General features: G+C 45.5%; 2 protein-coding genes across 2 annotated transcripts in view; one reads left to right on the top strand and one right to left on the bottom strand.

Annotated features, from left to right (window-relative positions):
* The first annotated feature begins 1,169 nt into the window (after positions 1-1,169).
* Positions 1,170-2,123, top strand: LOC124521732 (olfactory receptor 10Z1). Its single transcript, XM_047092806.1, has one exon. The coding sequence runs from the start codon at positions 1,182-1,184 to the stop codon at positions 2,121-2,123; it is 942 nt and encodes a 313-aa protein (XP_046948762.1). The 5' UTR covers positions 1,170-1,181.
* A 5,321-nt stretch (positions 2,124-7,444) lies between these two features.
* Positions 7,445-26,987, bottom strand: part of SPTA1 (spectrin alpha, erythrocytic 1) — a 70,236-nt gene continuing 50,693 nt past the window's right edge. Inside the window, exons 42-52 of the mRNA XM_047092890.1 lie at positions 26,738-26,814; positions 17,376-17,585; positions 14,585-14,881; positions 13,420-13,532; positions 12,237-12,254; positions 11,697-11,748; positions 10,519-10,706; positions 9,544-9,597; positions 9,013-9,159; positions 8,256-8,400; positions 7,445-7,742 (exon numbers count right to left, since the gene is read on the bottom strand). Coding sequence (XP_046948846.1) covers positions 7,617-7,742; positions 8,256-8,400; positions 9,013-9,159; positions 9,544-9,597; positions 10,519-10,706; positions 11,697-11,748; positions 12,237-12,254; positions 13,420-13,532; positions 14,585-14,881; positions 17,376-17,585; positions 26,738-26,814 — 1,427 coding nt within the window. The 3' untranslated portion in view covers positions 7,445-7,616. The remainder of the gene's footprint in view (positions 7,743-8,255; positions 8,401-9,012; positions 9,160-9,543; positions 9,598-10,518; positions 10,707-11,696; positions 11,749-12,236; positions 12,255-13,419; positions 13,533-14,584; positions 14,882-17,375; positions 17,586-26,737; positions 26,815-26,987) is intronic.

Raw genomic sequence — 26,987 nt, 5'->3', positions numbered from 1 at the left:
GCTAGCATCTGTTTGTTCACGGTTCTTCTTATGCTTTCCCCAAAAGAATACTCACAGCTAATGGCAAACGCCATTAGAGGTGCTTCCTGACATCACACCCATGGGGACAGGGGACCCTCAGAGAGAGAAGCTGTTTCCATGGAAGCAGACATGACTCACCTCCTGGGTCCACAGGTGTGGAAGCTGTCCTGGTATAACCTGGGAACATCGCATTTGCCCACAGCAGGAGTTTATGAGATGGATCTCAGGTCTCTTCTCCTGCAGGCAGGGTGGCGGGGCGGTGCGTAGAGCATGGTCGCTGAGAAGGAGGGCTTGCCTCCCCATGAGCCTCTTCGGGTGAGGGTGAGTAGAGAGCCCCCCCTGCCCGGTCTCCCAGCGGCAGCCCCTGGCAGCTGATCGGTGTGCTGGGGACCCGCCCCTTCCCTGAGTTCTGATGCTTCCTCCAGTGCTAGGCATGGACTCATATGGAAAAGACTTTGGGAGAAAAACACAGACAAGGGATTCTTGCTGAGCTCCGTGTTCATGGGAGTGCATGTCCCACGGTGTCTGAGAAGAGTCGTCACTAGGGGAAGGATTGTTAGATTAGGACGCAGACACTTTTCCTCTAGTCTCGGTTCTGCTGCCTGACTCATAAAACAATGTCCATTAAGCCCCCATCGTGTTCTAACAGGCGACGCATATGTGTCCACGTGAATATTCTTATGTGGGTGTATATATGATGTTGGTATGAATATATGTGTGGTGCACACATCTACTTATTTATGTGCTATCTCAGTAGATGTGCATTTATAGCATGCCTGATGTATTTGTGATTTGTGGATATGGTCATTAATGGCGAACGTGTGGTGTACCGAGGAGATATGCGTGATTATGTGTGAGGGCTTTGCACCTGGTGTTCATGTACACGTGTGTGTCTATGTGTGTGCACATGTGTGCACATTGTGTGCCTTTGTGCATGCCTGTGCATGCATATACATGCATGTGAAATGGACCCACATATCTGTGCCTCTAATGAGATAAATACCTTTCTGAGGTTTGATGGCTGTCTAAATTACAGCCGTCTTTTTGAGTTCCAACAGGCACAAAGGAATGAGAACCCACCTCATCCTGCCCTGTAAAGAAGCGGGGCATCTACAGACAAGGGGAAAGGGATCCACACATCTGTGAGGGTACCACCGAGGATGGGGCAGACCAATGCAACCACCTGGAGGGGCTTTGTCTTCCTGGGCTTCTCCGGCTTCGGGGAGCTTCAGCTCCTGCTCTTTGCACTCTTCTTCTCTCTGTATCTGGTCACCCTGACCAGCAATGTCTTCATTATTGTGGTCATCAGGCTGGACAGCCATCTGCACACCCCCATGTACCTCCTCCTTTCCTTCCTGTCTTTCTCTGAGACCTGCTACACCTTGGGCATCATCCCTAAGATGCTCTCCAGCCTGGTCATGGGGGGCCAGGCCATCTCCTATGAGGGCTGTGCTGCCCAGATGTTCTTCTCTGCCTCGTGGGCCTGTACCAACTGCTTCCTCCTGGCCGTCATGGGCTTTGACAGGTATGTGGCCATCTGTGCCCCATTGCACTATGCCAGCCGCATGGATCCTCCTTTCTGCGCCCGGCTGGTTGGCACCTCCTTCCTGAGTGGGTACCTCTTTGGGCTGGGAATGACACTGGTCATTTTCCACCTCCCATTCTGCGGCTCCCACGAGATCCAGCACTTTTTCTGTGACACGCCACCAGTGCTGAGCCTGGCCTGTGGGGACACAGGCCCGAGTGAGCTGGGCATCCTCATCCTTAGCCTGCTGGTCCTCCTGGTCTCTTTCTCCTTCATCACCATCTCCTACACCTACATTCTGGCAGCTATCCTGAGGATCCCCTCCACTGAGGGGCGGAAGAAGGCCTTCTCCACCTGTGCCTCACATCTCACAGTGGTCATCATCCACTATGGCTGTGCCTCCTTCATGTACTTGAGGCCCAAAGCCAGTTACTCTCTTGAGCGGGATCAGCTGATTGCGGTCACCTATACTGTGGTGACCCCTCTCCTCAACCCTATTGTTTATAGTCTAAGGAATCGGGCTGTGCAAACAGCCCTGAGAAGTGCCTTCCGAGGGAGGTTGTTGGGTGCAGGATGAAGGCTCTCCCGTGGCTCAGCCTCCTTTGCATAGGCTGGACTGAGAACAGGAACCCAGGCCAACCGGCCACGTACTCTGCGTCGCAGGTCAAAGCTGTCCCATCCCCAACCCTCTGGGAGAACCCAATCCTGCAGCCTACAGTCCCAGGGTTGGGGGGAGGGGGGGAGGGCTGCTGGGGGAGCTGAGCAGGGCTTCCTGCTCTGTCCATGGTGCTTAACTCCCACTGAGCTCAGAATCTGAATTTTCACTTTCGGCCTAAGAGCCGCCACCACGGAAACCCCATTCGTTAAGAATTTTCCAGCTCGGCTGAACAGAGAGCAGCTTGGCACTTCAAGTTCAAAGCAGGGCTGGCTGGAGCCCTATCAGGGATACTGTAGATGTTCGTAAAATCACTGCATAATTAGACTATCCTACCTATAATGCTCTTCCAAGATCGAAATTCATTGAGAATCTATTTGACAGATTCGTTTGAATGTTCTGTTAAATGAAAAGGTAGGTTTTTTTTTTTCTCTCCCCCAGAGGGTGCCTTTCATCTTTTTTTTATATTATTGTCTCATCTATCTCTGGCTCATTGTTTCTTTGTGCCCTGTGTTGGCCTCATGATCTCTGGTGTTAAGGACCTCCTTGCTTGGATCACTCCCTAGCACGGACACTGTCCTGTAGAAACTGTGGTGGAACACTGTCCTGTGTATTACACTTTCCACCTGTAATATCTCGTGCACAGACATTCTTAGGGGTAAGCAAAGGTATCATGAATTCACACGGTTGTCAGGTAGGAGTTTGAATGCAGGCCCTGTAACTAACTGTGTGATGCTGGGTAAGTTACATTACCTTTCTCAGCCTCAACGTCCTCATCTGTAAAATGCTTGTACCTTGGTGGTTTTGCATGGCTTACTAAACGGAACCATGCATGTAAAGAATTTAGCACAGTACTTGGATCATAGTCATCTTCCCATAAGTGTCAGTTGCTATTATTGATAACGAGCTAAGCAACGTAATATCAGCTTTTAGTTTGGGGAGAGGTTAATTTCCCTGGAGAATCAGAGACTTCAAGGTTAACATCGGTGGATTTCAGAGGTTTTGTGTCTAAGGTGATACTTGAACTTGTTCTTCACAGATAGGTAAGTTTTAATGCAGTCAGTGGGAAGGAAGAATCTGCTAAAAGAGAAAATAGGGTAACTAAAGTCTCAATGGCAAGGCAATCTAGGCCTGTGTCAGAGTTTGGTGAATTGTCCAGAGACGCTGAAAATGCGTCACCAGTGGTGCTGAGAAGTTGGCTTGGGTGAAGGCATTTTTTCGCGGAGAGCAGCTTCAATACCTTGCTTCAGGCTTGATGCCTTCGACAATGGGAGAGAGGACACCGTAAAACCTCTGAGCAGAGAGCTGAGTGGCGTCTGGAAACTGATTCAGGAAGATTAATCCAGCAGCAGAGAGGATGACAGATCTCAGCAGAGAGAAAAAAGAGGCAAAGAGATCAGTAAGAAATCCACCATCATCATCATAAAGAAAGGCATGGAGACCAGAACGTGGATAGTGGGGCTGGAAGCTGAAGAAAATTATGAAACATAAGAGGTTTTGAAAATGCCAAATTCACATAATTCAGCAATGAATGAGCAGTGGGGGGCAAGAGTTGAGAGAAACTCATATTGGGGGGATTTTTTTTCAAATGAGAATTCATACTTTTCTATGTTCTCAGGGAAGAAACACAGACTCCCGTTAGAACTTTGTGGAAATTAAATTTGGGAAGAAGGGAGCCAGATCCCAGAGAAGAGAACAGGTTGGGGAGAGGTAGGAGAGTTAGTCAGATGGCAGAAAGGGCCTGGGTCATTGGAGAGAAGTTGGGTACTCTCGCATCCTTTTCACTCCAGGCTGGGAGTAATCTCCCCATTGCACTGAGGCTGCCTGAGCAAATTCATTTCCCAAATCGATTCAGTCCATCTAGCACAGCATTCCCTAAATGCACACCTAGCAGTGGTGGGAAAAGATGTTCCAAGAATTAGTAAGTAATACTCAAAGGTCCTACTGACTTCCAAATGTAGTAGTCTTAAGTTTGGAAGGACGTAAAAATCACATGGGGGTGGAACGATTGTTCAGAATAGGTGTCCCTGGGAGCCATCCCTACAGACAGAGCCTACAACTGACCTGGGTTGGGGCCAGGCAGAAAGAGTTTATGAAATCACTCTAGGTGATTCAAATTCCCTCCTTTGGTTAAATAAGTGACCATGTGCTTCTGACAAAGAATAAATCATCCTTCCAGGCACATGCACGCGCGCACACACACACACACACACACACAGCAAAACAGAGGCCCCTCCGATGTGAACACGACCACATGTACCCAACTCATGGTCCTTAAGGAGCCCATTAAGTGACGAGGGTCTGGAATCTGACTTCCTGAGGTTAAAGCCCTGATCTGTCACGTTTTGCACACGTGACCTAGGGCAAGCTTCTTCGCCTTTCTGTGCCTCCGTTTCCCAGCCATAGAATGGGATGATAGTAGGATCTGCTTTCTTTTTCTTAAATGTTTATTTATTTTTGACAGAGAGAGAGAGAGAGAGCGCAGGGGAGGGGCAGAGAGAGAAGGAGACACAGAATCTGAAACAGGCTCCAGGCTCCGAGCTGTCAGCACAGAGCCCGACGCGGGGCTCAAACTCACAAACCATGAGATCATGCCATGGACCGAAATCGACTGCTTCACCCACGGAGCCACCCAGCACCCCTAGTGGCATCTGATTTCTAGGGCTCTTTTGGAGAAGATTGTTAAAAAGTTTTCAGAACAGAGCCTGCCACGCACAGAGCACCCCTTACAGCCATCTGTTACTGTTTGGAGCTTCCAGACAGCATCACTTGAAGCCGCCTGTTCATGTTGGTGGAAGCTGGGACCAGCAGTGCCCTGCATCTTGCATTCCGTGATTTAACTGGACAAGCAGGAGTACAGGGCTGTTGCCTGGCACAGCATCTGACCGGAGAAAGCAGGAATCCGGATCCTGGGCCTTGAGAGGATCGCAGATTGGGAAACCGGCCTGGATACAGGAAACAGAAATCTGACAGCTTCCAGGCAAATGCCTGGTGTCAGAGAGGCGCATTAAAAGTAAAGGGGAGCATTCTTTTAGGAGTGGAAGAGTTATAGAGACACAACTGAGCAGTAGGGATCATGAAAACACCCACGGATGTAGCTGTAGGGCTGGGGCTCGGAAACAGGCTTCAGTCTGTATGTTGTAAAGAAAAGAATTAATAGGACTAAGTCAAGGGCTCCAGTTTAAAGTAAGTGAACAGAAAGTTAATAAAAGATGAGTATTGGGGCGCCTGGGTGGCTCAGTTGGTTAAGCATCTGACTTCGGCTCAGGTCATGATCTTGTAGTTTGTGAGGTCGAACCCCGCATCAGGCTCTGTGCTGACAGCTCTGTCTCTCTCTCTCTCTCTCTCTCTACCAAAAATTAATAAAATGTTACAAAAATTGAAAAAAAAAACTGGAGTATCAGTTAGGTGGAACTTAAACCCAAATCACAAGGGACATTTGATATGAGTTCTAATTGTTAAAAGTTGAATACCTACAGACCCAACAAAATTATGTATGCTGCTCCCCGCATTTCCATTTGTACTTGTGTGCCTAGGTGGTCAGAATCTGACTTCAGAGGGAGCTGTATGTGACTCTGACATCATCACCTTCTTGTGGTCTTTTGTTGATTCATCAGATAAATATTATCTCCTCTGGCCTCAATATGACCCGATATCTTTCATGAAATGCTAATGGTCCTTTGCCTTAAAGAGCATTTCTTGACCCATCATCCATCATGCCTAATAATCTGATTTAGGCCTTGCAGATTCTTGGGGGAGGGGGAGGCTCGGGATGAGAATGGAACCATACTTACCTTTGCCTTTGTTCATTACGAGCACGTGTTTGTTAGAGTCTCCCTACTTCTTGGTAAGTGTGATATTAATGATACCGTTTGTGATGGTCCATTGGGCTAGCTTTTTGTCAACTGCAACCATTCTTGGTAACTCATAATCAAGTGTTTTTTTTCTTCAAATCCTTTTTGATTTTCATGTTCAGTAGTCTCCAAATGTTTAAGCAAAACTTAGTAAAAAGCTTTATACATTATTAGCAGCAAAGATAGCTTTTTGGTTTTAACCAAAGATTCGCTTAAGTGGCTCCAGGGACAGAATTTGTCCCTGGCTGAGGAAGGACTGACTTTTGTGTGAAGGATGAGTTGGGACAAGGCGATAATCAGGTAGCAATATCCAGGGGCTGGCCGCGGACACCGTGCAGGATGCTAGCACAAGGTACAAGGCCGACTGACCTAAGAATTCTCTCCAGCAAACGACACCATCGGCTTTCACAAGTCTGGACAGAACGTCAGCTTTGGCCTGAACACTTTTTGGAGACAGCACCCCCCTCTTCTTGTTTTTCTTCCTTAATTCTTCATTTTGGAAACAGTTCTACTACTTCTTACTAATTCTCTTCTTAGAGAATTAGAATTCTCTAATGGGAGGCAGAAGGAAATCAAAACCAATAATCTCGTCATCGCATTAAAATGTAAGAGCAAATGTGAGGACACAGAGTACAAAAGGAAGCCCTGTTTGGCCAGAATCTCACCATTCTGAGACTAATGACATCCTCTCTCATGGAGAAGTATGGAAAAGGGACAGATCAAGAGGAAAACAGGTGCTGGCATTTTTCTTCTTCTTCTACAGACACAAGTATTGGGGTTCTCCAGGATGTCAAATATCTTCATTTCCAAATGTAGGAGTTTTATTTATTTTGAGAAAGACAGAGACAGAGTGAGTGGGGGAGGGGCAGAGAGAATCCCAAGCAGGCTCCGTGCTGTCACTGCAGAGCCCGACTCCAGGCTCGAACTCACGAAACCGCGAGATTGTGACCTGAGCGAAAACCAAGAGTCGGACGCTTAACGGACGGAGCCACCCGGGCACCCCTCAAAGGTAAGAATTTAGACATGTTCCAAAACTCAAGAGAAGCTCTTTGTAACTCGTCTTGGACTTTATCCGTTCTACCCTGGCCCTTGTTCGCAGTGTAATTACCTGCTCATGTTTAGATGGCTGTGTGATTCTCAGAAATACAGAAGCTCACGTGTGTAACATGTTACTTCATATTGCCCTATTAAAAAGAAATACTTAAATATGAGGGTTTTTTTTTACAAAAGGAAATATTTTATTCCGTAATCACAACAAAACAAAGTAATAAAGAATGTGTAGACTCCAACAAGAAAAAATAAAGAACTTGACCCCTGAGTAGTCACTGGTTGCGTAAGAAATAAGCCTGTGATGCTTCCTCTCCTCCAACTCTGTTAATGCCTTATATCCTCCAGCTTGAGATTTTTCCAGGTCCTCTAATAAGTGTAACACACACACACACACACACACACACACACACACACACGACTATCTCCCTCCCTCCCATACTTGCCTGTCTCCTTCCTCCCCCAGTACTTCCCACCACACCAAGATTTTCTACGACCCCAGGAAAGCCGTTTATCAGTTGCCAAAGTAGGAACTGGTGAAGCCCACGTAGTCATAACCAGCAAGGTGTCTTTGGCCTCGCGGGTCCACGTATTCTTGCATATGTGATGCACAGAACTGCACTTGTTCTGGGGTTAGGGCCTGAAACAAAACAGAGATACAGTCCCAGGGATGAAAAACAGCTGGCTCCTTGGGGCTGGTGATAGGCCTTGAACCTTAGGGACCGCAGAGACTTAGAAGCAGCAGCCGGCCCTGTTCCCACCACACATCTTCTCCGAAATCTGTAATTTCCCAGGAGTAAGACCAGCCCATCTTTTCAACCAGCCCTGACCCAGAGGCTCCCCTCTCACTTTGACCACACACTTTATCCCATTCCATAAACTTTGGGACAGGAAACAGTTTTCCAAATTGAGTTTCAGGTTTGGAATTGACGGCTACAGTCATTAGAGGATGACTCTACATTTTTACGCCGGTACAAGACAAAATGAAAGGTGAGTAAGCAAATGACAAGTTGTGCAGTAGAGTGTCTGAGCCAAGAGGACAAAAGGTGGGTGGGGGAGGGAAGTTGCCAATGGGAGGCCGCCCTGGCCCCAAGTAACCAAGCTCTGGAATACGATGGGAGCACAGCGACCGTGGACGCAACTGCAATCTGACCTGCTTCATGTCGTCTTTGGTAATATAGGCCTTGCCCTCTGCCAGGGCCTGGAAGCCATTCTCTATTTCATCGCTGGACTTGATGTTCTCTGACTCCTTGTCGATCAGGAATGAGGTGTAGTCCTCCAGGGTGATGTAGCCCTTCCTGGGGGACAAATGGGCTCAGCTCTCTGAGAACGTGGGCTGCGATCTCTGTTTTGACCCTGCTTCCCATACCCTTGCAGCTAAGCCAATGCAGCTTCCGCGGCCCCAGCCTCTGCTCCCGGGGGAGCCCTCTGGCCGGATGCCCCTCACAGTCTGCAAGTCTCCACCAGCCCCAGTCCCCAGGCGCTTCAAGCTTTTCAAGTTGAATCGAAGGCCTCAATTTCTGGTCTTGTGGCATCCTTGGCATTGGAAAGAACTAGCACCTTCATGACTGTCTCCACCCCACCCCCACCCCCCATGCACACAACCCCACCCCCGCCAGTTGGGTATCCTAGGACCTTACAGGGAAAGATGCTTCTCTCAAGAACCAGCTGAAATTCATAGATCAAAAGTGAAAAGCAGGAATCGAGCAAATTGCAGGGGCTGTGCCTGAGCTGGAATCAGTGCCATGCACTTCGGAGCTGATCCTACCGAGGCAGAAAAGGCTGCCCAACTCATGTCTATACAGTCTGTGTCTTCCTATTCCCGAGATGAGTTAACAGAGTCATGTTTTATGGATCATTTCACTCTCTGCCCTGGTCTCCAAGCCCCATTCCCTCGGTCTCCTTCCTACCTCCCTGGATCGACCACATCCAGGAACTTCTCAAACTTGGGCTCCGGTTCATCGTCCTCCACCATGGGCAGGTAGTAGTTGAGTCCTCTGAGGCAGGACCGGAAATCTCTGTGACTCAAGCGCCCCGTCAGATTCTCATCAAAATGTCTGAAGAACAAAACCATTTTATCAAGTTCCATGGAGAACCAGATAAGAACAGAAACGGACAGTTCTTGTGGGACTGGCTGAGGCTTTAACGTGCCACAGGTCATCAGAGGGCTGAGTGGAGAGCTTGCCTGTGTTTCTGCACTATTTTTAACCCGGTGGATGGAGTAAAGACAGTCAAATGGGGAGCATGAGAGAAATGCATTTTCTCAAGTCCAGGAATTCTCATAGACACATTCAAAGCCGTGACTTGAGGCTCATTAACACGTCTAGATCTTCATTTAAGATCTTACCAAGCCACACTGAGGGGACAAATTTAGTTATTTGGAGATTCATTCTGAATGTGTTGGAAAGCAAAGAACGGGTCAACTATGAAGATCTACTCACTTATAGGTTGTGCTGAACTCCTTCAATGTCTCCTCACTCACACCTATGGTGTCTCTGAAAGGAAAAGCATGAATTGGCCCATGAAATGAAACAGAAAAACATCAGAAGGCTTGCCATGTGGAAGAGAGAGGGATGTCGGTGGATAATATGCTATTCAGATCATCTAGTTCAGGGCTTGGCAAACTATGACCCGTGGGCCACATCTAGCCCGCCACTTGCTTTTGCACAGTTTAATGGGCTATGGAGGGTTTTTTTTTTTACCTCTTTACATGGTTGGAAATAATTAAAAGAAGAAGTGTTTCATTCAACATTAAAGTTGCACGAAATTCAAATTTCAGTGTCCATAAATAGAATCTTATTGAAATATGTACAGGCTCATGAATTTGCGGGTTATTAATAGCCCTTTGTCTCTACAACAGCAGAGTGAGTAGTTGCAACAGAAACGACATGGCTCTCCAAGGCTGACGCATTTACGATTGGTCTGTTTACAGGGAAAGCTTGCCAATCCCTTGTCTAGATAATAATGCTGTCATTGTTACCGACACCTCAAGCTGCTCTGACGTAATTAATTTATTTAGAAAAACAAGTGAATTTTGCTCTTCTGGCTCTCCACCTTGACTATTTCTTGCATTCTAGACATCTGAGACAGGCTTTTACAAAAGGGACTGCTTCCTGAAGAGATCGCATAAGATCAAGGGACTCTGAGAACTGAATGACGAATAGCTTCAGGGGGATGGGGCGCTGTCTCCTGTCTCAAAATAGATTCCCATATAAAAAGAAATCGTCATTCTGTGGGGCAGCAGAGAGAGAGGGAGAGAAAGAGAATATTGATTAGTCTGGAGATGGTGTGCGTACTACCTCCGAAGCAGCTCTTTTATAAACAGTACCCCAAACTCTAGCCCTTGGGGCTCACTAAGTTCCTGACACCCAGTACCACCCGCGCCCTGCCCAGCCCTGGTCACGGGTCCACAGTACTTGGCTTGGATCTGTTGTTCCAGGTTGTGCTGCATCCGCGTTCCCAGCTGGTGGAGCTGGTCCCACTGCTGGGCCAGCCCGATGGTGCTGTACTTGATGTCCAGGACCAGAGCCTCTTCCAAGTTGTCTCCCAGATCCTCAATCTTGGTCAGCTGGCGCTTCATGGCCTGAATCTCCTTCTGTTTCCGCTAGAGAAGACCGACAAAAGGAAAGAGCGGTCACACAGGGTAGCTCCGAACCAGGCGATGGTAGAGAAGATTAAGAAGCTGATGGGTTTGGGTTTCCCCTGCCTGCTCCTGAATGATTTTCAGGCATCTTCCTGTCCTCTGTGAAAAATGAACTGCTCAAGAGGTCCACTTCTGTATTCCTCATTTATGCGATGGTGGGAAGGTTAAGTGATGGGACGTCTGTCATTCTGGACATCTGCCATATAGAAGTCTAAGAGTTAGCAGTTACGTGCTGCAGGAGACAGGAGTAGCACCTCCAGGACACCTCGAGAGATCCTCTACATTCAATCGTATTATTTTCCCATGTCAAATGACAACAGAAATTGGGGAATGCTCCAGATCGTAGGCCCAGAGCTTCTGTATCTGTTCTGCTTTTTTTTTTTTTAATTTTATTTTAGGTTTATACCTCTCTCAAAAATAGAGAGAGAGGAAAAAGAAAGACAAAGAATATGCATGTGCACAGGCACCGGGGAGGAGAAGAGAGGATCTGAAAGATCTGATGGGGACAGAGGATCCGAAATGGGCTCCATGCCGAGAGCAGACAGCCCCACACAGGGCTCAGACCACGAACCCTGAACCTTGAGATCATGACCTGAGCTGAAGTCACACGCTTAACTGACTGAGCCATCCGGGCACCCCGGCTCTCATTCGTAATCATCATCTTAATCATAATGATGTAGGCATTATGAGCTCCATTGTACAGATACAAAAGCTCAGGTTCAGACATTGAAGTGAACCGATGTCCTTGTCCGTGAAGTGTCAGTCAATGGTTAGAATGCAAATGGTGGGCAGGGTTGGGACTAGAACCTTAAGCTCTTGACCTTCAGGCCCGGAAATGTACCTAAAAGTACTACGAGGGTTGCCTTTAGGTTCATGTAAAAGTTCTCCCGGTTTTCCTGGCACTCCTTGTAATTCTGGGAACATCCTCAGCTGATGCTCAACATTACTTACCTTATTTGCTTCCAACTGGGATTCCAGGGTTCCCGTCTCTTTGAGCAAAGACCTAGTTAAGAAGCAGAGGAAAATGTTACTCATAAAATCAGAGGTCAAGATTTCACCCAGACGGACTGATTCTGACAGCCTACGTCTCTCTACCTCTGTATCTTATTATAATGGCCTCTTCAGAATGAATTTTCACACCAGATTTTCATGAAACCAAACCCTTCTGTCAGCTAGCAAGTTGCTGGACAGATGAGAAGGGAAGGAAGGTCTGTCCTCATTCTTCTGTGCCTGTGAGAAGGCTGCCATAGTCCCCCTGATTCTTACTCTGGGACATACCCTTAACCTAACAAGGGCAAGTCTCCCCCTCGGGGGGTACAGGGCAGGATGATATACCCTGTACTTCTCTTTCCACCCCATGCTTCCACTTAGGTGCCATCTCAATCTGATGGTGACGATGGCAAAGATGCCCCATGCTGAGTCCTCCGTTTGCCTCCAGAATATAACAGACACATCTATGACAAAACAAACACGGTAACACAAAATACTGACCCATCCAGAAAATAAGCCCTGGGCGTGGAGGTCGGGAGCAGCGATCAGAAGAGAGAAAAGAGAAACCACGTGTTAACATGGATGACTTCAATGATCTTCTTTCCTCAGATCTAAGAAATATTCTAAATCTTCTGTAACCAGAAAAGAGGAACCTGTTTTGCACTGTCCCCAGAGTCTCGCCCCCTCAGAGGAGCCTCTGTGCGGCTCCTCCTGTCCTGGGATGGAGAAGAGCTCAGGTGTCAGGTGACCATGCGAGGTGTCGGGGACACACTGCTGGGGGTGGGGGTGGGTGGGAGGGACCACACCAGAGGCAGAGGATGATGCACTTTGCTTTCTCTGCCCTCTGTCACATGAGTTTTGGCCATGACACAGGATTGCTTTCTGCTCATTGTCTGGTTTTTCCTTGCTGGGTTTGTGGGAGCAGTCGGTATATATCACGGACTGTCGAAACCACCACTTTGACCACATTTCTGACCCACCTGCTGGAGACGGCCTACAAACCTTGACATTTATGCTAACGTATTATACCTTCCGAGTCTCTTCTTTTCCAGATCATTTGCCCCAGAAGATGTGACAAATGTTATTGTCATGTATAGGACATTCTGCATTTAATAAAAGCAGCCCGCACTTATTATCTCACTGATTTTCACCACGGCTTCTTTTTAGCGATGGGGCAGCCTGAGAGCTTCATAGCAGGTGTTCACAGGAGGCTCCGCCTTTGGTCGTGCCCATAAATACACACGCGACCTGGAGCAAGTCAACTCGTCCACTGATCTTCTTCCCACACTTGGGGACAGAGATAATCGAATCGGCTCTGTGCACATTTCAAGGTCTCTCTGAGAGTTAAGGGAGGTGACGGGTATAGAAGCACTTTGTAAAGTGCCAACATAAGGGACTGCTATGGTTTTTAGACTTTAATCACAGGCAACGGGGGAAAATGAGAGCATCAAGGAGAGAACATGGAAGGCAACACGATGGGCAGTGGCACGAAATTCTCGTTTCTTGCTTTTGCACGGACTGACTTAGAAAACCATCAATTCCAGATGAAAAACACAGACAGGATCTGGTGATTTTAGAACACCATAAATCCTGTAGGACCCCCCCCCTCCCCTACTCTCCTCAGACACGCATTTCACCCCCGTGGTGACACAGGGATCATGGGTTTGGGGACAGCACCACGCACCTGGTCTCCAAGATCCACTGAAGGAAGGCACTGGCATTCTGCTCAAACTCCTGGCACATCTCAAAGTTCTTGACCTGTCTCTCCTCCTCTTTTTGTAGCTCCTGCTCTCGTTCCTAAACCCCGAATCACAGAGAGAAGAGTGAATGCTGAAGACCTTTCTTTGTAGTAAAATAGCTGCTTTGTAGCTATTCTCAGCTGCACATCTTCCCCTGATCTAACCTGTCTTCCAGAAGCATGTAGTACGTGCTCCTATGTCATCCCGCCCTCTCCTCACCCCCGAAGGAGAAGGAAGCTCCCATCACGCATCTGTAAGACCAAGCCCAGTGACAAATAAACTAGTAATAAAGGCAAATCATCTTTCTTCTCATTTGTTTTCTGGGTGAAATTTTCATTTAAATGAACATAAAAGGAGCATTTTAAGGGAAAGCAGCCTTCCTTTAGGGAAAGGTAGTAACGAGAGTTGCCATCTAAAATTGGTGACATTTTCATGAAATTTTTCTGCTAAGCTTTTTAATATCTTCTCCAGTTTCTATGATAAATGTCACTATAGACAGACAACCACAAACACATAAAAAAAAAGGCACTTTGGAGGTATGTATGAAATGCGTGCCTTGGATGGGGGAATTCTAGAGACTGTGGACATATATACGAACCTCGTGAACTTTCCATAGCCCATTTTTTTTAAACGTTTTTATTTATTTTTGAGACAGAGAGAGACAGAACATGAGCAGGGGAGGGGCAGAGAGAGAGGGAGACACAGAATCCGAAGCAGGCTCCAGGCTCTGAGCTGTCTGCACAGAGCCCGATGCGGGGCTCGAACTCACGGACCGTGAGATTGTGCCCTGAGCTGAAGTCAGACGCTTAACTGACAGAGCTGCCCAGGCGCCCCTCCATGGCCCATTTTTACAGCCACCTCCTGGGACTTGTGTTCGCCTCCCTGAATCACTGCTCACCACCCGGAGGCATGAGAGTGTCTGAGCTCTGGGGCGTAGGATTATACCTTACTGTGGACATATTTCCAACATTTTCTTAGATAGATTCCATTGCTGTCCCAACGTGGTTATTAATAGCATCCTTTCCTTCTCAAAAGGCCCCCCAACTTGTATACTAAATTAGGTGGTCACGCTCGCCACAGCGAAAGAATGTCTCTGCCGTGTGCCATTACCTTGATGATGTCATGTAGGTGCTTCCAGACCTTCTCCAGCACCTCCATTGTCAACCAGGTGTAAGGGCTGGAAGGCACGTCTAAGGCCTTAATCTGCTGGTCCAGCTCCAGCAAATAGTTGAAGTCCGACTGGGCCCCCACCAAGGAGGCCAGGAAGGCCTCCTGGTCCTTCTGCAGTTTCCGTATCTCGTTCAGGGAAACACAGTGCACAGGCTCTGACAGGTCCTCCTTGGCATTCTCACACCAGTGGTTGAAAGCGGAAGCCTTGTGTGCAAATTCCATGAACAGCTCCTCAGCCTGCAGAAGAAAAAGTCACCTCCATCTTGCCCAATAAAACCCCTCAGCAAAAGAGAAGACTGAGGATATAAAAAAGAAGAACGCCCATCTTCAAATATTAGGCGGGTCAGCAGCTGTGGGAGGGCAGAACGGAAACCACCGAGCACCATGTGCTCAGCAGGCGGGCAGACGAGTTCGAGGCCTGGCGCCCTGGTTGAGAGTAGCCGAGGCCTCCACCTTCTGCACGTAAGGAGGCGGAAGGACTCTTAGCATTGTTTTAACTCTGAGAGTCCGAAAGAAGCGAGGGCCATTTTCAGCCATACGATTTCACAATTTGTTATTCTGAAGTCTGTGCTCCAGTTCTGCCTGTCACACAGGGAACGTGCAAACATCAGTGTTACGTGAATGCATGGATGAACGTTTGAATAAGCAAATCATTTATGGGCTAGGCCAGTCTATCCACACCTCTCTGATGTCTCTTTGTACAGAGTTCTTTTCCTGCCTTCCTTCTAGAACTTGTTCAGGGCTCAGCTCGTGCTTGAAGCCCCTGCTTAAACCCAGCTCCCACCCTCTGGTCTGTACCCTTACTCCTAGGTTACTGTCTGGCGTTCTCCATAATGCTCTCGATGACTCTGAATTCTCTGAATTTCTGAACAACAGAAATAGCATGGATTGTTCCAAACACTGGTGATCAAAACTAGTTTTGGATTTAAAATGTATCATAGATTTGGGGCACCTGGGTGGCTCATTCAGTTGGCCATCCAACCCTTGATTTCGGCTCAGATCATGATCTCGCATTGGGGGATCAAGCCCCATGTCCAGCTCTGTGCTGACAGAGTGGAGCCTGCTTAGGATTTTCTCTCACTCCCTCTGCCCCTCCCGCATGCTCTCTCTCTCTCTCTCCTTCCTCTAAAATACCCACATACATACATACATACTCAGCAGTTTATACTTCCCAAGAGATTTATCTTAAGCAAATATGAAAATGAGTTTTCATCCCCAAATATGTTGGTTTAAAGAGGAAAAAATTGGCCTAAATGGAAGGGAGATTACGAAGGTACTACACCATTACATCTTACCCTGTACTCATTTGGGCAATGTATATGCTAAAAATAGACCAGTACAGAGAAATTGACTTGGTTCCTATATAGGAAATAAAAAAAAAAAACCTATAAAGTATTTCGTATTATTTTTGTAATATTATGGATCACCTGAGTATTTTACAAAGATTTTATAATCAGAAAATAAAATAGCAAATCTCTTTGCAGTTCAAAAATTAAGCGAAATAGAATCAGAAGGTAAAGCATCTTTCTATCTAGAATGCATATATGTGTGTAAAGTTGCCCCCAAATTGACTTAATTTTTCACTTAAGATTTATTTCTGTAGGTTCCATACCAACAGAGTAGTTAGCTAAGCATTCAGACTGACTGATTTTTGTCCGTGTGTCTGTTTCCTAATTCCCCTGCCTGCCTTACCTTGCTGCCCGGTATAATACTTACGGCCTAGGAGTGCTCAGTAATGTCACTGACCATCCTGACTTCCTTTTATTATTGGTATTTTTTATGATCAACATCCAATACCTTAGCGGCCACCACTAGAAAGAACATTTTCATCACTTATACCTACATAGAACTTAGTGGTTTGCACTGCATTTTCAGATCCATTATCTCTTAATAGTCATAACAGACCAGCAGGAAACAGTCGTAATATGATCCAATTTCATAAATGGAGGAATCAAGGCTCAGACATGTTAAGGGACATATACAAGGTCTCCCAGCCAAGAAAGATCAACACAAGGTGGGAACTCAGGTTTTACTGGTTGAGTGCTCCTTGTGTCTGGGCTAGAGAAAAGCCCAAGGACAGCCTTACCTCCCACCTGTCAGTTTAGTTCTTTCAAACACTAGGACCTTTCACCCTTTGACCCACCTACTTCTTCTGCTACATGTGCCTGGCTTCTCTCTCAAGTCAGCTGGACAACTGACAAGTCAGTCTTAAAAGAAACAAACAAACAAACATACACACAAACAAACAAAAAACACAACCTATCAATCTAAAAAAAACCCCAATAACTTCTTGTTCAGTAAGAATGCCAGGGCGCCCAGGTGGCTCAGTCGGTTTAAGTGCCCGACTTCGGCTCAGGTCATGATCTCATGGCTGGTGGGTTCAAGCCCTGCATCGGGCTCTGTGCTGATGGCTCGGAGCCTGGAGCCTGCTTTGGATTCTGTATCTCCCTCTCTCTCTCTCTCTCTCTCTCTCTGTGCCTTCCCTGCTCATACTCTGTCTCTCCGTCTCTTAAATAAACATTAAAAAAACTAACAAAAAATTAAAAAAATAAGAATGCCTTTCTGATCCTTTCCATGCAGTCACTCAAATGTCTCTAGATTACCCAAACTGGGTTTCCAGTATCTATTTCTGGATTCCATGGCTAATAGAATATACAGATAGTGGACGACTGATTATGGCTCATCTCTCTCTCTCTCTCTCTCTCTCTCTCTCTCTCTTTTTTTTTTTTACCTTCTTTAGGGGAAGCTGCTTCTCCAGCAAGTTCTGTCTGTGGGCTGCAGAGGCTTCCAGCAGCTCCCCCCAGCGCCTCAGCAGGGCAGCATGGCGCTCCTCAATGGCTTTGGTCTGGCTGTGCTGAGCGGCCACCAGCTGGTCCTTCAGGTCAGTTATCTCCGACAGCCTGTCTTGCTGGAAGCTCTGTAGGCTGGCGTCCAGCGTGTCCTGGGAAAGACCCAGACAGAAGCTGTGAGCGGAGATACAACCCAGATTCCCGGGGCCAGTCACACCTGGGTTCTACCAGATGTTTTATCATGGACAAGACAAGGTCTAGGAAAGGATTAGAGTGATGACCAAGCAGAAGGAGACGTAACTTCGAGACTTAAGTGAATGTCTGTGGTTGGAAGTATGGCTGAGTTTGAGTGGATGTGTGTTTTATAACCAGACCTTAGGGTAGGTGTAATATTAATATTAAGGGAATACGGGAGCATGGGACGATCTTCCGCATTTTTTGAGTCAAAACTAAATGCTTCCTCCAGCTCGCATCCTTTCTAAGACTCTTTTGCGTCCTCTGTTAGGTTTTGTGCTCTGATTGGTAGCAGACAGCGCACTATCAGAGATCTTGGAGGTATACACACCGACAACAGACCTCTTGCAGGGCTCAGTTAGATCACGATTCATGGTGTGTGTGTGTGTGTGTGTGTGTGTGTGTGTGTGTGTGTGCGTGGTGCTGAAATCAACATCACAAAGTTCTGGATACTGAACTTCCAGATTTAATAGGGTGGCTTGCATATGATTAATTCTCCCTTTGAGAATAACTGTAACTGCTGGATAAAAGCACAAAACATCAGCTGTTTGAAAGAGAGCAGAATGCAACTCAGGTAACGACACCTCAAAGGATCAAAATTCCAGAGAAGAGGACACAGTCTTAAGGTCAGAGTAATAATCTCTGTCACCTTCCCCTATGACGTGCAGGCCGCACAGGCCAAGAGGTTGAGGGCAACGCAGCTGCTCCGAGCTCTTGGTCATCTCAGGAGGCTAAAGAGACAGTTTCTGGGGAATTGGGCAGCCAGGGTGGAAAAAGAACTGCAGAAAAATAGGCTCGATATTCTGTCTGTTTTCTCCTCCAGGCGTCCACAGATTCCGAAACCGCACAGGCCAGGAGTCCTAGAAGCCCAGCAGAAACGGTAGCAAAAAGTCAAAGATGCTAAGTAGGCTCCTTGCTAATCTCACAGCGCTGAGTTGAAAACACAAAGAGGGGAAGCCCCCCTGAAAGGCGTTTAGTTAAACCCTTGAAAGGCCTGAGTAAGAGCCAATGAAAAAAAGGCAAGTCCCCACCCCAAAAAATGAAATTATGTCTCGTATCATTTCAGTCCCTGACCAAAAAGTAGGGGTTGGATGGGGGATGGAAGTGTTAAATCATAAACATAAGTAAATACTCATCAGTTACATTACTTTATTATTTTTTTTATTTATTTATTTTTTTTTATTTTTATTTTTTTTTTTTTATGAAGTTTATTGACAAATTGGTTTCCATACAACACCCAGTGCTCATCCCAAAAGGTGCCCTCCTCAATACCCATCACCCACCCGCCCCTCCCTCCCACCCCCCATCAACCCTCAGTTTGTTCTCAGTTTTTAACAGTCTCTTATGCTTTGGCTCTCTCCCACTCTAACGTCTTTTTTTTTTCTCCCTTCCCCTCCCCCATGGGTTCCTGTTGAGTTTCTCAGGATCCACATAAGAGTGAAACCATATGGTATCTGTCTTTCTCTGTATGGCTTATTTCACTTAGCATCACACTCTCCAGTTCCATCCACGTTGCTACAAAAGGCCATATTTCATTTTTTCTCATTGCCACGTAGTATTCCATTGTGTATATAAACCACAATTTCTTTATCCATTCATCAGTTGATGGACATTTAGGCTCTTTCCATAATTTGGCTATTGTTGAGAGTGCTGCTATGAACATTGGGGTACAAGTGCCCCTATGCATCAGTACTCCTGTATCCCTTGGGTAGATTCCTAGCAGTGCTATTGCTGGGTCATAGGGTAGGTCTATTTTTAATTTTCTGAGAAACCTCCACACTGTTTTCCAGAGCGGCTGCACCAATTTGCATTCCCACCAACAGTGCAAGAGGGTTCCCGTTTCTCCACATCCTCTCCAGCATCTATAGTCTCCTGATTTGTTCATTTTGGCCACTCTGACTGGCGTGAGGTGATACCTGAGTGTGGTTTTGATTTGTATTTCCCTGATAAGGAGCGACGCTGAACATCTTTTCATGTGCCTGTTGGCCATCTGGATGTCTTCTTTAGAAAAGTGTCTATTCATGTTTTCTGCCCATTTCTTCACTGGGTTATTTGTTTTTCGGGTGTGGAGTTTGGTGAGCTCTTTATAGATTTTAGATACTAGCCCTTTGTCCGATATGTCATTTGCAAATATCTTTTCCCATTCCGTTGGTTGTCTTTTAGTTTTGTTGGTTGTTTCCTTTGCTGTGCAGAAGCTTTTTATCTTCATAAGGTCCCAGTAATTCACTTTTGCTTTTAATTCCCTTGCCTTTGGGGATGTGTCGAGTAAGAGATTGCTACGGCTGAGGTCAGAGAGGTCTTTTCCTGCTTTCTCCTCTAAGGTTCTGATGGTTTCCTGTCTCACATTTAGGTCCTTTATCCATTTTGAGTTTATTTTTGTAAATGGTGTGAGAAAGTGGTCTAGTTTCAACCTTCTGCATGTTGCTGTCCAGTTCTCCCAGCACCATTTGTTAAAGAGGCTGTCTTTTTTCCATTGGATGTTCTTTCCTGCTTTGTCAAAGATGAGTTGGCCATATGTTTGTGGGTCTAGTTCTGGGGTTTCTATTCTATTCCATTGGTCTGTGTGTCTGTTTTTGTGCCAATACCATGCTGTCTTGATGATGACAGCTTTGTAGTAGAGGCTGAAGTCTGGGATTGTGATGCCTCCTGCTTTGGTCTTCTTCTTCAAAATTCCTTTGGCTATTCGGGGCCTTTTGTGGTTCCATATGAATTTTAGGATTGCTTGTTCTAGTTTCGAGAAGAATGCTGGTGCAATTTTGATTGGGATTGCATTGAATGTGTAGATAGCTTTGGGTAGTATTGACATTTTGACAATATTTATTTTTCCAATCCATGAGCAGGGAATGTCTTTCCATTTCTTTAAATCTTCTTCAATTACCTTCATAAGCTTTCTATAGTTTTCAGCATACAGATCCTTTACATCTTTGGTTAGATTTATTCCTAGGTATTTTATGCTTTTTGGTGCAATTGTGAATGGGATCAGTTTCTTTATTTGTCTTTCTGTTGCTTCATTGTTAGTGTATAAGAATGCAACTGATTTCTGTACATTGATTTTGTATCCTGCAACTTTGCTGAATTCTTGTATCAGTTCTAGCAGACTTTTGGTGGAGTCTATCGGATTTTCCATGTATAATATCATGTCATCTGCAAAAAGCGAAAGCTTGACTTCATCTTTGCCAATTTGGATGCCTTTGATTTCCTTTTGTTGTCTGATTGCTGATGCTAGAACTTCCAGCACTATGTTAAATAACAACGGTGAGAGTGGGCATCCCTGTCGTGTTCCTGATCTCAGGGAAAAAGCTCTCAGTTTTTCCCCGTTGAGGATGATGTTAGCTGTGGGCTTTTCATAAATGGCTTTTATGATCTTTAAGTATGTTCCTTCTATCCCGACTTTCTCAAGGGTTTTTATTAAGAAAGGGTGCTGGATTTTATCAAAGGCCTTTTCTGCATCGATTGACAGGATCATATGGTTCTTCTCTTTTTTTTTGTTAATGTGATGTATCACGTTGATTGATTTGCGAATGTTGAACCAGCCCTGCATCCCAGGAATGAATCCCACTTGATCATGGTGAATAATTCTTTTTATATGCTGTTGAATTCGATTTGCTAGTATCTTATTGAGAATTTTGGCATCCATATTCATCAGGGATATTGGCCTGTAGTTCTCTTTTTTGACTGGGTCTCTGTCTGGTTTAGGAATCAAAGTAATACTGGCTTCATAGAATGAGTCTGGAAGTTTTCCTTCCCTTTCTATTTCTTGGAATAGCTTGAGAAGGATAGGTATTATCTCTGCTTTAAACGTCTGGTAGAACTCCCCTGGGAAGCCATCTGGTCCTGGACTCTTATTTGTTGGGAGATTTTTGATAACCGATTCAATTTCTTCGCTGGTTATGGGTCTGTTCAAGCTTTCTATTTCCTCCTGATTGAGTTTTGGAAGAGTGTGGGTGTTCAGGAATTTGTCCATTTCTTCCAGGTTGTCCAATTTGTTGGCATATAATTTTTCATAGTATTCCCTGATAATTGTTTGTATCTCTGAGGGATTGGTTGTAATAATTCCATTTTCATTCATGATTTTATCTATTTGGGTCATCTCCCTTTTCTTTTTGAGAAGCCTGGCTAGAGGTTTGTCAATTTTGTTTATTTTTTCAAAAAACCAACTCTTGGTTTCGTTGATCTGCTCTACAGTTTTTTTAGATTCTATATTGTTTATTTCTGCTCTGATCTTTATTATTTCTCTTCTTCTGCTGGGTTTAGGCTGCCTTTGCTGTTCTGCTTCTATTTCCTTTAGGTGTGCTGTTAGATTTTGTATTTGGGATTTTTCTTGTTTCTTGAGATAGGCCTGGATTGCGATGTATTTTCCTCTCAGGACTGCCTTCGCTGCGTCCCAAAGCGTTTGGATTGTTGTATTTTCATTTTCGTTTGTTTCCATATATTTTTTGATTTCTTCTCTAATTGCCTGGTTGACCCACTCATTCGTGAGTAGGGTGTTCTTTAACCTCCATGCTTTTGGAGGTTTTCCAGACTTTTTCCTGTGGTTGACTTCAAGCTTCATAGCATTGTGGTCTGAAAGTATGCATGGTATAATTTCAATTCTTGTAAACTTATGAAGGGCTGATTTGTGACCCAGTATATGATCTATCTTGGAGAATGTTCCATGTGCACTCGAGAAGAAAGTATATTCTGTTGCTTTGGGATGCAGAGTTCTAAATATATCTGTCAAGTCCATCTGATCCAGTGTCTCATTCAGGGCCCTTGTTTCTTTATTGACCGTGTGTCTAGATGATCTATCCATTTCTGTAAGTGGGGTGTTAAAGTCCCCAGCAATTACCACATTCTTATCAATAAGGTTGCTTCTGTTTATGAGTAATTGTTTTATATATTTGGGGGCTCCGGTATTCGGCGCATAGACATTTATAATTGTTAGCTCTTCCTGATGGATAGACCCTGTAACTATTATATAATGTCCTTCTTCATCTCTTGTTACAGCCTTTAATTTAAAGTCTAGTTTGTCTGATATAAGTATGGCTACTCCAGCTTTCTTCTGGCTTCCAGTAGCATGATAAATAGTTCTCCATCCCCTCACTCTCAATCTAAAGGTGTCCTCAGGTCTAAAATGAGTCTCTTGTAGACAGCAAATAGATGGGTCTTGTTTTTTTATCCATTCTGATACCCTATGTCTTTTGGTTGGCGCATTTAATCCATTTACATTCAGTGTTATTATAGAAAGATACGGGTTTAGAGTCATTGTGATGTCTGTATGTTTTATGCTTGTAGTGATGTCTCTGGTACTTTGTCTCACAGGGTCCCCCTTAGGATCTCTTGTAGGGCTGGTTTAGTGGTGACAAATTCCTTCAGTTTTTGTTTGTTTGGGAAGACCTTTATCTCTCCTTCTATTCTAAATGACAGACTTGCTGGATAAAGGATTCTCGGCTGCATATTTTTGCTGTCTAGCACCCTGAAAATCTCGTGCCAATTCTTTCTGGCCTGCCAAGTTTCAAAAGAGAGATCAGTCACGAGTCTTATAGGTCTCCCTTTATATGTGAGGGCACGTTTACCCCTTGCTGCTTTCAGAATTTTCTCTTTATCCTTGTATTTTGCCAGTTTCACTATGATATGTCGTGCAGAAGATCGATTCAAGTTACGTCTGAAGGGAGTTCTCTGTGCCTCTTGGATTTCAATGCCTTTTTCCTTCCCCAGTTCAGGGAAGTTCTCAGCTATGATTTCTTCAAGTACCCCTTCAGCACCTTTCCCTCTCTCTTCCTCCTCTGGGATACCAATTATGCGTAGATTATTTCTTTTTAGTGTATCACTTAGTTCTCTAATTTTCCCCTCATACTCCTGGATTTTTTTATCTCTCTTTTTCTCAGCTTCCTCTTTTTCCATAACTTTATCTTCTAGTTCACCTATTCTCTCCTCTGCCTCTTCCATCCGAGCTGTGGTGGTTTGCATTTTGTTTTCCATTTCCTTTAAAGCGGTTTTCAGCTCCTCGTGCCTGTTCATTAGTCCCCTGATGTCTGTAGCAAGAGATTCTCTGCTGTCCTGTATGCTGTTTTCCAGCCCAGCGATTAATTTTATGACTATTATTCTAAATTCACTTTCTGTTATATTATTTAAATCCTTTTTGATCAGCTCATTAGCTGTTGTTATTTCCTGGAGATTCTTCTGGGGGGAATTCTTCCGCTTGGTCATTTTGGATAGTCCCTGGTGTGGTGAGGGCCTGCAGGGCACTTCCCCTGTGCTGTGGTGTATAACTGGAGTTGGTGGGCGGGGCCGCAGTCCGACCTGATGTCTGCCCCCAGCCCACCGCTGGGGCCACAGTCAGACTGGTGTGTGCCTTCTCTTCCCCTCTCCTAGGGGCGGGATTCACTGTGGGGTGGCGTGGCCCGTCTGGGTTACTTGCACACTGCCAGGCTTGTGATGCTGGGGATCTGGCGTATTAGCTGGGGGCTCGACTAGGAAGATGGCGGCGTAGGAGGACGCTGGGCTCACCGCGCGTCCTGCTGATCACTTAGATTCCACCTACACCTGCCTAAATAACCCAGAAAACCGCCAGAGGATTAGCAGAACAGAGTCACCGGACCCAAGTGCAGACGAGAGGCCCACGGAAGAGGGTAGGAAGGGCGGCGAGGCGGTGCGCGCTCCACGGACTGGCGGGAGGGAGCCGGGGCGGAGGGGCGGCTCGCCGGCCAAGCAGAGCCCCCGAGTCCGGCTTGCAAAAGCGGAGGGGCCTGACGGACTGTGTTCCGACAGCAAGCGCGACTTAGCGTCTGGGAGGTCATAAGTTAACAGCTCTGCTCGGAAAGCGGGAAGGCTGGAGGACAAAGGGAGGGTGAGCTGCGGAGCCCCCGGACGACAGAGCTCAGTTTGGCGGGGAACAAAGGCGCTCGCCAGCGCCATCTCCCCCGCCCATCCCCCAGCCAAAATCCCAAAGGGAACCGGCTCCGGCCAGGGAAATTGCTCGCTCCGCGCGAACACCCAACTCTGTGCTTCTGCGGAGCCAAACCTCAGGCAGCGATCTGACTCCCTCCGGCTGCACAGGGCCCCTCCTGAAGTGGATCACCTAAGGAGAAGCGAGCTAAGCCTGCCCCCCCTGCCGCCGTGCACCTTGCCTTCCCACCCCAGCTAATACATTACTTTAAATGTATATAGACTCGGGGCGCCTGGGTGGCTCAGTCGGTTGGGCATCTGATTTCGGCTCAGGTCATGATCTCATGGCTCATGGACTCGAGCCCCGCATCAGGCCCTGTGCTGACAGCTCGGAGCCTGGAGCCTGCTTCGGATCCTGTGTCTCCCTCTCTCTCTTCCCCTCCCTCGCTCACGCTCTGTCTCTGTCTCTTTCTCAACAATAAATAAACATTACAAAAATTTCAAATGTAAATAGACTCACCCCTTCCAACAAAATGATCAAATTAGATAAATAAAGCAATCCTCACTGTGAAATTTATAGCAGACAATCTAAAATACAAAGATACTCTGCACATCCATGTTTATTGCAAAATTGTTTGCATTAGCCACGATACAGAAACAACCTGAATGTCCATCAACAAATAAACAGACAAAGGAGATGCGATGTGATGTGATGTGTGTATAAAATGGAATATTATTCAGCCGCCAGATGGAAGGGAATCCTGCCATTTGTGACAATTTGGATGAAACTTGAGAGCGTACGTTAAGTGAAATAAGCTAGACAGAGAAAGACAGACGCCACTTGATATCACTCACACGTAGAATACAGAAGAGCTGGACTTAGAGAAACAGAGCAGACGGGTAGTTGCCATGGGCTGGAGGGTGGGGAAGATGGGAGATACTGGTCATAGGATACAAACTTCCAACTAAATGATTGACTAGTTCTGGGCATCTCACGTAGAACACGATGATTACGGCTAACACTCCTGTATTATACACCTAAAACTTGTTAAGAGAGTAGATCTGAAATGTTCTCAGAAGAGGCAATTATGTGATGGGAGGCAGGTGTCAGCTACAAGGCTAATCATTTTGCATTCTATACATGTATCAATTAAACAACAAAAATTAGAAAATATAAAGACATAAATGTAAAAAAGAAAACAACCAAAGGATAGAAATATGGACTGCAAACACTAGACAAACAAACAAAAAAACACTGGTACTCTAGATTGTGAAAAAGTAGACTTTAAATCAAGAAATGTTATTAGAAAGAACATTTCAGAATAAAAAGGATTCAGTTCATCAAGATGACTCATAATTCTAAATGCCAACACAACCTTTAACTTAGCTTCAGAATATATAGAAATAATGGAGCATTTAAGCAACACGATTCACAACCAAAACCTGACAGGTAACAAAAAACACTGCAAAGTACACATTCTTTTCAACTGGAAGTAGACTATTCACCAAAGCAGACTATTTTCTGGATGTAAACCAAGCTTCTAAAATAATGGAGGGTGTGTTTTTAAAACAAAGTAGAATTAGACAAGATATAAATGTCAAAAAAGATAGTAAGAACATTTCCAAGTGTTGGGAAGTTCAGCTAAATACAATATGGGATAACCAATGGCTCAAATAAGAAATTAGAAATGACAGAAGCATGTTAACTGAGTGAAAATAACAAAAGTAACATATGGAATTGTGAGGTGCTGCTAAAACTTTACTTACAGGGAAATTCATATCCTTATATCAAAATATTAGAAAAGGAGTGGCTAAATATTTGATAATCTAAATAAATATCCACCTTGAGAATTTTTTAAGAAAGAAGTTAATCCCAAGGAAAGAAAAAGAAAATGAGAAAGATATAAAAAGGTATGAGTGGGATAATATCCAAAGATATAACAGAGAACAATAAAAAAAAAACCCTAAAGCTCGTTCTCTGATAAAAATGATGCACACCCAGCAGCAGCAAGACTGAGGGGAGGGAGAGAGAGAAAAAAACTAGCAAATTATGCATATGGGGAAGAAAAAGAGGAACAATATTGCAGGTCCTACAGACAATAAAACCACAGAATTTGGGAATGGAATAATCCTAGTGTTCATCTTCCGTGCACGTGGGCTGTGGTCACCATGGGCACCTGCCCACGAGCAGCCCTGTCCTTACCTGCTTTGCCAGGAGAGCAAGTGATGCAGTGAGGTCTGTATCATTGCCATTGGTCTTCAGACTTGCTTCCTTCTCAGCTAGAGAGCAAAGACGATTAATTAGAGGGGAAACACGGTTGCTCTTGAATCAGCTTTGGTAAGGAGAAAAGGAATATTCCCTACAAGCCATTAGAGAGCCTCCTGACTCCGGAAGTGAGTCATTTATTGGAATATGGGAGCAGTGGGGGGCTGATGGGTGGTCTCTCTGGACT

The sequence above is a fragment of the Lynx rufus genome, unplaced genomic scaffold (genome assembly GCF_022079265.1).
Source record: "Lynx rufus isolate CCGP_SWC_20201006 ecotype Redwood Valley unplaced genomic scaffold, mLynRuf1.p SCAF_31, whole genome shotgun sequence".
Taxonomy (NCBI): domain Eukaryota; kingdom Metazoa; phylum Chordata; class Mammalia; order Carnivora; family Felidae; genus Lynx; species Lynx rufus.
Note: the sequence above shows the minus strand (reverse complement) of the source record. Positions and strands in the feature narration are given on the sequence as shown.

Excerpts from the sequence above, each read along its gene's own strand:
- LOC124521732 (XM_047092806.1), top strand. The coding sequence starts at position 1,182 with ATGGGGCAGACCAATGCAACCACCTGGAGGGGCTTTGTCTTCCTGGGC.